Source organism: Embiotoca jacksoni, unplaced genomic scaffold (genome assembly GCF_022577435.1).
Source record: "Embiotoca jacksoni isolate LCO1_2020_lvr unplaced genomic scaffold, fEmbJac1.0.p SCAF_4, whole genome shotgun sequence".
In the NCBI taxonomy this organism is placed as follows: Eukaryota; Metazoa; Chordata; class Actinopteri; family Embiotocidae; genus Embiotoca; species Embiotoca jacksoni.
In genome coordinates this window covers 1894718-1907057 of record NW_027185392.1, presented here as the reverse complement: position 1 = coordinate 1907057, position 12340 = coordinate 1894718, and the positions used below count along the sequence as shown (strand labels likewise).

At 45.3% G+C, this 12340-nt stretch overlaps 1 protein-coding gene across 1 annotated transcript in view; it reads left to right on the top strand.

Annotated features, from left to right (window-relative positions):
* The first annotated feature begins 8898 nt into the window (after positions 1 to 8898).
* LOC138209296 (glycine receptor subunit alpha-3-like) overlaps positions 8899 to 12340 on the top strand; it is a 50356-nt gene continuing 46914 nt past the window's right edge. Inside the window, 1 exon segment of the mRNA XM_069167765.1 lies at positions 8899 to 9234. Within this exon segment, the coding sequence (XP_069023866.1) occupies positions 9158 to 9234 (77 nt within the window). The 5' untranslated portion in view covers positions 8899 to 9157.

The window sequence follows — 12340 nt, the reverse complement described above, 5'->3', positions numbered from 1 at the left end:
TACAATTAAGAAAGATAAAACACGTGGTTCTGGTGAGGCACCGGAACTACAACCTGTGTCATGTGACAGTGTCATGTGATGTGCGTCTACTTTTCAAGCTGGCCGTCACGCTGACACGCTGCCCTCTAGTGGAGCGACAGCTGTATTACATGCTCTAGTGTGACACCAGGTTGGTCGTGTGATGGTGTCTGGGAGCTCTGGGTAACCTCAACAAACCAATGAGAACCCTCCGTGTGGGTCATGTGACCTCCTCGTTACTGATAAACCCTGTTCTTACTGCCAGATTGACAGTTTCTGAGCCAGGACATCACATGTACAATTAAAACCTCCTGCTCCGTAATAATTGCGATCACTTCACCTCATTTGTTTACGTGACCTCTCGCTGACCTCGCTATAACATATGTACCGTGACGACCTACTAACGTATACGATCACATACGGCTCCATATGAGGCCCATCTGTGATGTCTGTTTCTAACCAGTGCGCTGATAGTTAACTGCTGCAGCCCCCGGGGAGCCGGCTGATCGGGCCAGGCCTTAATTCTCTCAGACAGGTCAGCATGGATGAAGAAGACTCTTAAATCACAGCCCCATTTAGACACTCGTAGAAAAAAAAATAGCTTAATTCAAGGAAGAAGAGCTGAAAGTGCCTCTTCTGCTTTAAAGCAGATTTGACAGCCCGAGAGTGAGCAGACCGACGACAAGAAACTCTTTTCCCCGTTTTGCTTACTGTCTGCTGAAAGATGCAGAGCTTATTTTAACATCCCTCCTTGGGCCTCGCTAATGAAACAGACAAAACATCACTGCAGGTTGAGATGTTTTTCCTTCGTGTCAACATGGTTTGCAGTAAACTCCTCGGCGGTGTGGCAAATAAAATTAATGCTGCTCCACTTCAGGAGGATCCGTGCTGACAGGTCGGGGCGGTGTGAGGCCGCCGAGGATCTCCGGCTGCGCTCGGCTCCACCTACAAACGCACCGTCCTCCTGATTTAGACGCTCGCAGGATGCTGGGGGGCAACGAGACCGCTGATGACAACCGCACACAGCCCGCAGCTACGTGATAAAGGTTATTCAAAACCTCCCGGATGGAGCGTACGAACCTACCTGTGTGAGGATCAACCAGCAGTGACGTCACCCGTTGGTTTGTGAACGTCCGTTATGAAGCCTCCAGTTCAGATTCTGTCCGTCATCATCTTTGCTAGTTCGGAGAGGTTTGGAGCAGGAAGTGACCATATTTGGACGAGCTGGGGGAGGAGCGAGCGGTGGATCTGAGTGATCTGATTGGAAACCCGACGATACTACGTCCCGCCCACCGATAGCTATAACCTGACTGCACCACAGGCCTGTCAATCAAATAGACACGCCCCCAAAAACACACCTTTTTGAAGTTTATTTTCTAATTAATGACAGGATTATTTTCAGATGGACCGCCAGAAAACTAATAAGAAGGAGGACTTTAGCTAACAACACCGAGATAACTGGTGGAAAACATTCAATGACTTATGATTTCATGAGAGAAGTTGAATGGGAGTCTACGGAGACGGAGGCTTTTCGGGGCCAACCTCTAGTGGCAATCGGTGGTATTGCAGTTTAAGGCACTTCTGCATCGGCCTAATTTTTCAGACGCGGACGCTACGAACACTTTTATATACAGTCTGTGGTGAGGATGTAGCGTGTTAATTTTGAGGTGACTGTTGGTTTAATAATGAAGGGAGAGAGCAACCGACGGAGAAGCACAACCTACGATCCGCTCAGCGCTTCACTGTCAGCCAGAGAATGGCCCAAATGAGGGTCGTCCCTCCCTCGGAGGAAGGTCACCCACTCACACTGAGAGCGTGGAGCGCCGGCTGTTCGTCCGTCTAACGGATCGTGACTGCTTGTGTCTCGTGGCGGATCGTTCAAAGAGACACCCACAGTGGGGACCGGTCGTGTGAGACGTGTGAAATAATGTGTGTCGCTGGTGAGAGCTGCAACAGTGATTAACAAACCAGGGCAACAACCAGGATCTTAGTCATGCTTAGGTCAGAAGTCCTCTCCGCACCCCCACCCCCACACACTTACAGGCACGACAGTAAGAGGATATACAGGGGGGAAACTGAGACACAAACCTCTTCAAACTGAATAGCCATCACGTAGTCTTCCGGTCTGAAGAGTGAAGACGATGCAGAAGTGCCTTAAGATGCAATACCACCGGGTGCCACTAGAGGTCGGCTCCAAAAAGCCTCCGGCTCCATAGACTCCCATTAAACTTCTCTCATGAAATACAAAGTCAATAAATATTTTCCACGAGTTGTCTCGTATTGTTACCTACAGTCGCTCCGTTTTATTAGTTTTCTGGAGGTCCATCTGAAAATAATCCCGTCATTAATTAGAAAATAAGCTTCAAAAATGTGTTTTTGGGGGCGTGTCTGTTTGATTGACAGGCCTGTGGTGCAGTCAGGTTACAGCTATCGGTGGGCGGGACACAGTATCGTCGGGTTTCCAATCAGATCACTCAGGTCCACCGCTCGCTCCTCCCCCAGCTCGTCCAAATATGGTCACTTCCTGCTCCAAACCGCTCCGAACTAGCAAAGATGATGACGGACAGAATCTGAACTGGAGGCTTCATAACGTTCACAAACCAACGGGTGACATCACTGCTGGTTGACACGTATTTACAATAAAAAGTTAAAAAAAGATTGTGGTGGTTAAAACAAAGAAAACAAAGTTTGTTGTACCAGATAGATATTCTTTTTTCATATCACTTAAACTGTGAACGCTTTTTTGACCCCTCCGGAACATCACACCAAAACAATGAGCTGAAAGATCCTAAAACGCTCCACTGAGAGTACCTGCAGATTGGTGGTGAACAACACTGCTTTTATATAATTTGTTATCAGCCATATTATACGTTTTTAACATAAAAAATATCCAGAAAAGCAGCTTCTTCATGGCGACTGGAAACATTTCTAACTTCATTGCCCCTAGTGGTGAATACAAACATGGCACAGACACACAGAGAGCACAATTTAGTTTTTTCTTCCAGGAAACAAACAAAATCATACGGCATCAGAATAATCGGACAAATCGAAGCAGAAACGGGACGCGCCCACTCTGCTGCTGTTTCCCGAGGCTCCCCGTGTTCATCCCGACAGAGTTCACATGATCCTCACGGAGTCCGGCCCAAAAGACCTGGAGAAGCCGAGCGCCGCTGCGCGGCCACGTGAGGCTGAATGCCAGCTGCAATCCGACGGACGCGACTCCTTCAGGATGTTTATTGCGACTGAAAGGAGGAGCTCCTGGCGGGCCGCCGCCAGCCGACTCTCGCGCTCCGATTTGATTTGATTTTTTTATTCGGGCTTCTGGCAATGTTATCAAAAGTTCTTGGGGATGTCAAGTATCTGTGTGACAAGCTGCAGTCATCCATGGTGGATTTAGTGAGAGCATAGAGAGTGCAGGTAGAGACATGACAGCCAGTGTTGGAGGGCTGATGGCTCTCAGAGATTTTAAATAGAAGCATCTTTCAGGAGGAAACGCCGTTATTTTTCTTCGACTTTAAATCTGTGACCTCCATTGGAGGCTCCTTCCATCAGTCCCTTATTACCGTATTAACGGTATAAAGGTATTTTCAAACAAGACTCGCTCTGTTAAATTTTTTTATTCATTAACAACATTTAGATTTTTTTTTTATTTAATTAAAAAATATTGGAACTAAAATATTTTGACGTGCAACACGATCATTACCAAAGTAAGTGATTACATCTTTATTCCTTTATCAGGTGGTGCTTAAAATAAATCAAATTTTTCTTTCTGGACTTGCAATTATTTGGAATTCCTGCAATTTTACGCAAAAAAACCCTCACTTTAAACAGCTAATTAAATCGCAATTTTTTTTTTGAAAATCAGCCGCAAAATAAAACATTTTTGATCGCAACAGTCAAAAAAAAAAAAAAAAAAAAAAAAATCCACAGCATCTTGGAGGGACTGTTTTACAGCTGATATTTGGGTTCGGAACAAACTGAAAAAGTCCAACGATCCGGACCAAACAAGGGTGTGAAAGCATCCTCAAGAGTCTCATGTCCATGATGCTGAGATCAGGACTCTCTGTTCTTCTGATGGATGAAGGTAGTTCTTTACGACTGCTGCACCAATGAGACGCACTGTGAATACACTGTAATCCCACAGTCACTGCTGCACCACTGGTTTTTCAGTGGACGTGTTGAGCTGTCATGCAACGCTCTCTAACTAGTTTTTGATCCCTCTGGGCTCCTATTAAAAGTCTCTGGATCCCCCAGATGAGACTGAAGTCACTCTGAGTTCAGAAGACATCAATGTCACCATCAACAGAGAGAACAGCCACCTCACAGGTGAGGAGGACGCAGGAGGAAACGAACCAGAGGACGACCGGAGGAGCTTTCGCATGCACAAGATGATGTTTTAGTTGGTTACCAAACAAATCCAATGAAGAAAATGCTTTCAAATTCAAATTCTTTTTTTTTTTTTTTTTTTTACCTTTCATGTATTCAGTGTCATTATTCATATTCAAACAGCCAGGATGTGCAGTGGAAATTATATCAGTTACCTGCTTGTATCTCATAGTAGGCTATTGAATTTATAGCGACCAAAAAGTCAACAACAACAAACAAAAAAATGCAGAAAAGAGGCTCACAGAGCAGCTGATGGACTCATTTCCTAAATTTCAAAACAGAAAGAAGCAGCAGGGAGACAAATCCGCTGAGTACGGGTGGGCGGAGCCACTCGCCCTTTTTTTAACACGCTGTGAGCAAGCGTGTTGTCATAACCCTGTTGCCATGGCGCCACATTTCAGGTGGTTTACCGTCACAGTAGAACTCGGGGTTGACCGTCTGACAACGTGCTAACAAAGCTAACAAACAGCTAATTACAGTAAAAAAAAAACAACAGATTAACTCAAGTTAACAAACAACAAACAAAACTAACAACCAGCTAATTATGCTAAAAACCAGCTAAAGTCAAGTTAACGAACTACTACTAATGCTAACAATGCTAACTAACGGCTAATTATGTAAAAAAAAAAACTAAACATAAGTTAACAACCAGCTAACAAACAGCTTATTATGCTAAAAACCAGCTAAACTCAAGACAGCAAACTGCTAATAATGCTAACAAACAGCTAACCAAAACTAGCAAAGAGCTAGTTATTCTAAAAACCAGCTACACTCAAGTTAACAAAGAGCTAACATCGCTAACTGCCCTCAGACGCCTCAGGACGTCACAGTAGAAGTCGGTGTTGACAGTCGGACCCTGAGGGACGAATTCACATGGAGGTTATTGCTTCCTCTTGGTCCGTGCATGTCACGGTGTTGCGCACCATTCACATGTCACAGGAGCAGTCTTGAAACTTTTTGATCCACCCTCGAGCAAAAAAAAAAATCCAAATCGCAGAGGAAGTCGAGGTGGTCGGACGGATCAAAGTCGTTTTTTTTCTCTGGTTTTGGAGCCTGAACCTCACGGTGTTAAAAATGGAGCGTTAACAGGCCACGCCGGCTAAATTTTCCACTGAACTCCACTAAAGAGCGGTGCTGGGGGTGCAGCACGTGGATCAACGGGTCACAGCAGGAAAAGGCCGCGGAGCAGAGCAGGAGGCAGCGATCGCCTGACCGCCGGAGCAGAACGGGAATAAGTAGAAGTCTCACGGCGCTCCAGCGTAATACCTAATGTCTAATTCATACCACGAACATTAGTGAGAGCGGGACGAGGGACGGACGACCGAATGTCAGCCGTGCGGAGTGCTGGTGGTGTGTCGTGTCAGCAACTGCACACAGATCAGCTCCGGGAGTCTTTTTTTAAGTTCAGCTACTTACAAAATGTCCCACAATGCACTGGGACTATCGGTATCCTCATGCACCGACGACAGCGAGAGAAGCTATTTACACGTCAAAGTAGGGTAAACACAGCTGCAGGTAATGACTTTAATTATGTCAGCGCTTCCTCGTGAGCTCATCGGAACAAACGTAACCGTAATTGAATTTATTAGCTCCAGCTGTGCTTGGCTTACTATAAAAAGCAAATGAAAGAACTGCTGCTGCAACATATTCGACAACTGTACGCCCGAATTTATAGGATCAGTTGGTTGAGGTAGTTTTCCTCGTCGCTGTGCGCGTTTCTGCGAGCTGCATGCAGTTCTCAGCGGGCGGGCAGAATTCAGCCCGATCTTGCTAGTTCGGAGCGGTTTGGAGCAGGAAGTGACCATATTTGAACGGGCTGGGGGAGGAGCGAGCGGTGGATCCGACTCATCTGATTGGAAACCCGACGATAAGAAGCCCCGCCCACCAATAGCTGTAACCTGACTGCACCACAGTCAATCAAACACACCCCAAAAACATGTCTTTTTGAAGCTTATTTTCTAATTAATGACGGGATTATTTTCAGATGGACCGTCAGAAAACTAATAAGAAGGAGCGACTTTAGCGAATGATACTGAGATAACTCGTGGTGAAATTTGTATTTACTTTGTATTTCATGAGAGAAGTTGAATGGGGGTCCATGAAGGCTTTTTGTAGCCAACCTCTAGTGGCACTCGGTGGTATTGCAGCTTAAGGCACTTCTGCAAAGGCCTCATTTTGAAGAGCTGGAAGCTACGAACACTTTTATATATAGTCTGTTGGTGGAACGCCTCGTTATTGTTTTAGGGAGAGTAGGAGCGCTTGTTTCGATGCAGTTCATATCCCAAATGAAAATACGTCAGAATTGTTGGCATTTAGAGATCACATAGAGACACGAATGATTTTAATACGACTACCTGAGCAGCTCTACATTAGAGTTAAAATCCACCTCGCTGTTCTTCACACCTGCTGGAGCAGCAGCTTAACTCCAAACCTCACTGAGGTTTCATGGCTCTCGTACAGATGAATACTGATGCTGCTAATTCACACATGAGCAGCGATGCTGAAAGTTTCGGGTGAAGTATCACTTCATCGCAGCAGATTTAATTAACTAATTCACTAATTCAAGTGCCGACTTAGCAAAGATCCAAGCCGTGAAAAACAGAAACTGACAACATTATCTGACGGTTTGGAGCGGCTGTAATCATCCTGTTTTCATGAATATGTTGTTTTTTTGGATGAGGGGTCATCTGGTGTGAAAATTCACTGATTCACTCCTTTGTCAGCTGGCAATAATTACTACAAATGAAATATTAGAAATATCTTTTCAATGATTTCTGGAACACTGCGAGGAGCGTCAGATACAGATTTATACAAAATAATAAATGTGAAATTAACGACCGCAGCCTGCTGAGTCGATCGTGGGGATGGGAGGTAAGCCTATTTGAAAACGAGGCTGTGCCAAACAGAACGGCTGAGAATAGACCCGACAGCAACATGGTGTTCAGCACACAGAGCAGGTCTGAGCTGTGATCCAGTTCATCACATCTGGATCAAGTCGCCGTCACGTTTACTGAGTGAAAGTCTCACAAGGTACAAACCTTGGGGTATAAGATACAGAAAAAGGGGTGAATGATGCGTTCAGGAGCAGCTGGGAGAACACACCTGTCGAACAGGGAACATACCGCCAGGAAAAGAGGAAGTTTGAAGATTTGACGTCGGCTGACAGTGAAGAAATCTACTCACGCCGAAAAACAGCCACGCTTGTTTAGCCAAGCATAGTTTATTTGTTGTCTTTCTACACTGCTCTTTTCTCTCACTCTCTGACTTTCGTGGGAAAAGTTTATGTCTTTGGAGCCAGAGGGATTTTTTTGGGGGCCATCATGAAGCCTCGAGTTCAGATTTTGTCCGTCGCCATCTTGCTAGTTCGGAGCAGGAAGTGACCATTTTTGAACGAGCTGGGGAGGAGCGAGCGGTGGATCCGACTGATCTGATTGGAAACCTGACGATACTACGACCCACCCACCGATAGCTGTAACCTGACTGCACCACAGGCCTGTCAATCAAACAGACACGCCCCCCCCAAAAAAACACGTCTCTTTGAAGCTATTTTTCTAATTAATGACGGGATTATTTTCAGATGGACCGTCTGAAAACTAATAAGAAGGAGCGACTTCAGCTAACAACACCGAGATAATTTGTGGAAAACATTTATTGACTTTGTATTTCATGAGAGAAGTTGAATGGGAGTCTATGGAGGCTTTTTGGAGCCGACCTCTAGTGGCACTCGGTGGTATTGCAGCTTCAGGCACTTCTGCATAGGCCTAATTTTTCAGACCTGGAAGCTACGAACACTTTTATATACAGATTGTGGTGAATTATAAAACATTGTTATATTATTATTGTCTCAGATCTTCATCTGAAAAGTGACTGCAGTCTGTCAAACTGCTCTTATGGACAGTACTGTGGTAAATGTAGTCTCCTGTTGAGCGAGAGCGGACTTCCAGCTGACCGGCGGCGTTTCATCCTGAAAGGTCAGAGCTGAAGAGCTCTGAACAGAATCTACAGGGACAGACATGCTGCTCTGTGCTGCCTCGTGTGGGGGTGAGGAGGGGCTCATGATGTAAATCTGAACTTTTAATCTTCATCCCTGTGTTAGTCACCTACACCCACTCCGGACACATATGGCACCCTGTCATCGACATAGGCGACTTCACAGGAGGCTACCATCGCCACATGCGACTCCGGTGTGATGCTGCCTAACAGAGCAGAAAGACAGGCAGATGGAGGAAGAAACAGAGAAGAAGGAGACGGAGGAGACAGGAGGAAGAGGAGGATGGGATGAAGAGACCCGCTGAGAGGAGGAAGAGGAATCAGCTCGCTGCCTTCTAATTTCAGATGTGCTTCAGCTGGAAACATTAACGGCAGCGCCATGATTGGCTGAGCCGCCTGCCACTCATACCAATCCGGACGGGGGGGGGCGGGTCTCTCTGCCCCCGTGCTGCACGAGGGCACAGAACGAGCCCAGAGCAGAGTATGAACAGCTGTCTCGCGCTCGTTCCGCTTTTCTTTTTTTTTTGTCTTTTTTTTTTGTTGTCTTTTTCAGTTAACGTCGTCGCCTCCTTTCCCGACGTCCTCCCGATGATGGGATCTAGCAGAGCGCCGTGAGTTTCGGGGGTCTTCCTGTTGCTGCGTTATGTTTGTGACTTTGCCCCCGCGCGCTGTCTGACTACAGCTGGAGCGCGAGCGCTGTCCGCGGTGCTGAGAGTTCCAGAGCCGCGCAGAGAGCGGAGGTTCCCGGGCCTCTGGGGCAGAGATGCGGAGGAGGAAGGTGCCTGCGGCGGGCTCGCTCCTCGCCTGGACGCTGCTGCTGCTGGTGATGCTGGCACTCAGGTAAGAGCCGCCGCACGTGAGCGCTCCTGACTGATTATCACGAGGCGGCTTCGCAAAAACAGATGTGGACCTTGCAAAGTTACTGTCGTGATATTATATATAACACGTACTGAAACGACACACAATTTACTCATACAACATACTTGCACAATACACACACGTGCACACACAACGTGCACACATAACACACAACAAACACACAACAAACACATAACATAAAAATATAACCTACTCAAACAACGCAAACAACAAACACACAATTTACACACACAGCACACACGCAGGTAGGAGGTGCTTTGATGCTAATTATATTTTCTGCAGGTAGCTGAGCACGTTCAGGTGTGTTTCAATGAACCTGTGTGTTCCTGATGTTTACAACATCTGGATCAGCGATGCCCCTTATAAACATCAGATATGGGAAGTTTAGAAATGTTGTTGTTTTGGTGTTTGTATCTCTGTGTTTAAAAACAACAAATATAAACAGGATCCAAAACAAAGATAAAGTAAAATATGTAGATAAATAAATGATGCACATCGATAGAATAGAACTAGGATAGAATTTTATTTTTGTGTCATGACACATGAAGTACACAACATGCCTTAACATATTTAAAACTAATAAACATATAAACTGCCATTAATTCCCCCCAGCTCTGTATCGCCACTGTACAAATAAAAATAAACAATAAATCCACACTGGTGAATTACAATCAAGAAGATATTTCTCCACATGTGGGGAGAATTTTTTTTAAAAAATAAAATACAATAAAGGGCATGTGCAGACAAAGAAGCTGCATGTACATACTGACACTGGGCTTCATCACGAGCCGACTCACGATGGATGTGATGTGGAATCAGATCACGTTGTCCAGGAACGGTCTCCATGTTTTCAGGAACTGGTCTTAGTGTCATGTTGTTGTGCAGCTCTGTTGTTTCCGATATATTTAAAACAGCCTGTTTTATCAATGTTTACGTTGCACCGGTCGTATTGTTGGCGAGGGAATTTAATTTTATCAGTGGACATGTGGCACTTTGTTACGTCCACGACACATTCAGGAAGTTTAAAAATAAACATCATCGGACGGTGAATTCTCCTCCGACCTCTTTACCCTCTAAACATGATATCAGCCTGAAAACAGTCCGGAAAATTGCACCCTGCAGCAAATCTTGCAGGAATTGCTTGAATTTGCGTTAATTTTTGCAATTTGCAAGATCACGATTTCCTGGACGGAGTGAATCAGGTTTGAAATCTGCACCGCTCGTAGATGACGTTCCTCACAGTGAAATGATTTATTCAGACAATTAGGGGATATTTTTTTTATTTTTTTCCCCTCTCTGGATGTTTCGCAGAAGATCAGCTGTTTGTCGAAAACATGAAGTATTTATCTTTTAACGTGTCTTAATGACAGTCAAAGGATAAAAAAAATTTTAAAAAAAGCCCGACGTCTTTAAGATGCTGATGTTTTCAAGCTGATATTTGTGTCAGATTTAAAAACAAACAAAAAAAAGCAGCTGCTTCCTCCTGCAGGATTTGTTGATTGATCCTGCTGCTCGACTACATGGACATCCCTTAATGTAAGAATAATGCCAGTGGTCAGCTGGGACACGCGTAGCCGGGGGTTATGTGTGGATTAGAGGGATTGACAGCGGAGCTGCGGTCCGTCACACAGGATGTGAAGCTTCGGGCTCATGAGATCTGGTCTGTGAAACCCCTAATTGTGGCTGGGCAGTCCCAGCAGGCGGGTCGACGCCGGCTGATATTAACATGATTCCCTGCCCTGTCATCTCTCCTCCTCCTCCTCCTCCTCGTCCTCCTCCCCTCAGCTGCACATCCTTTATTTATGAGGTAACTTTTTTTTTTGTCAGGAAGCCGGCAGCATTTGACTCCGACATGCCATTTGAATTTCCGACCCGCAAACTAAAAACAAAGAGAGGTTTTCCAAAAAGTTTATAGAGCACAAAAAAAAAAAAAAAAAGCAGCAGAACAGATCAAAGCCGCGGTAAATCTTCTTAGAGGGTCACGGATGGATTCCGAGACAAACTTTAACGGGCTTATCGTGTGTCACTCGGCGGGCTTCGGCACCGGCTGCGCCTGCAGCTCCTCCTGAAACAGCCACGCTGTGTTTTCTGCCTCTTTTGTTCTGTCTGTTGTGTTCTCTGTCATCATCCACGGTCACTGGTCTCCATCCAGCAGACGCTTTCCAGCTGCGTGTTGGCGTGCATGAGTGAAGATGGACGTTTTTACAAAAGACCTCCATCCACTGGCTGTGGGCGGAGTCAGAGCCTGACGGCGGCGCTGCTTTGGCTTTAGTGTCAAATCGATCTTAAAACATCTGTGTCGGGGCTGATGAGTGCGTTTATGTGACCGATCGTATCAGCCGTTCTGAGCTGCATTCATGTCTGATCCAGGCGTTGTAACGTTGTCATAAATGAGAGAGCAGAAACAAAGTGGAGATATCGCAAAGCGGCGTTCAATAACTGATCTGATATGACGTCTGAAAGCGGCGACTTCACTCGGCTAAACTGCGATTTGTATCTGCTGTGACTGTGACCTTCGGGCTGTTATTGAGTCTTACACTTTGTTCGTTCTCACGACAATTTCAGTTCAATTCTGTTTTATTTGGGAGTGTGATATCACCATGATGCAAGGAACATAATAAAATACACGTCAGAGAAAAATGAAGAAAAAAATAAACTGAACAAACACAGGAGGCTGAAGGTAAACAACTAAAGTGGTCCGATTTAGTGGAGTAAAGGAGAATTATAATTAAATCAATAACGAGAGAAATCTGAATAATAAATGAAGGAATAAACTGGAGATGTGAGAGGAGCAACCACAGACTGTTTATAAAAGTGTTCGCAACTTCCAGCTATGTAAAATGAGGCCGATGCAGAAGTGCCTTAAACTGCAATACCACCGAGTGCCACTAGAGGTCGGCTCTAAAAAGCCTCTGGCTCCATAGACTCCCATTCAACTTCTCTCATACAATATAAAGTCAATAAAATTTCTCCACCAGTTATCTCGGTGTTGTTAGCTAAAGTCGCTCCTTCTTACTCGTTTTCTGGCGGTCCATCTGAAAATAATCCCGTCATTAATTAGAAAATA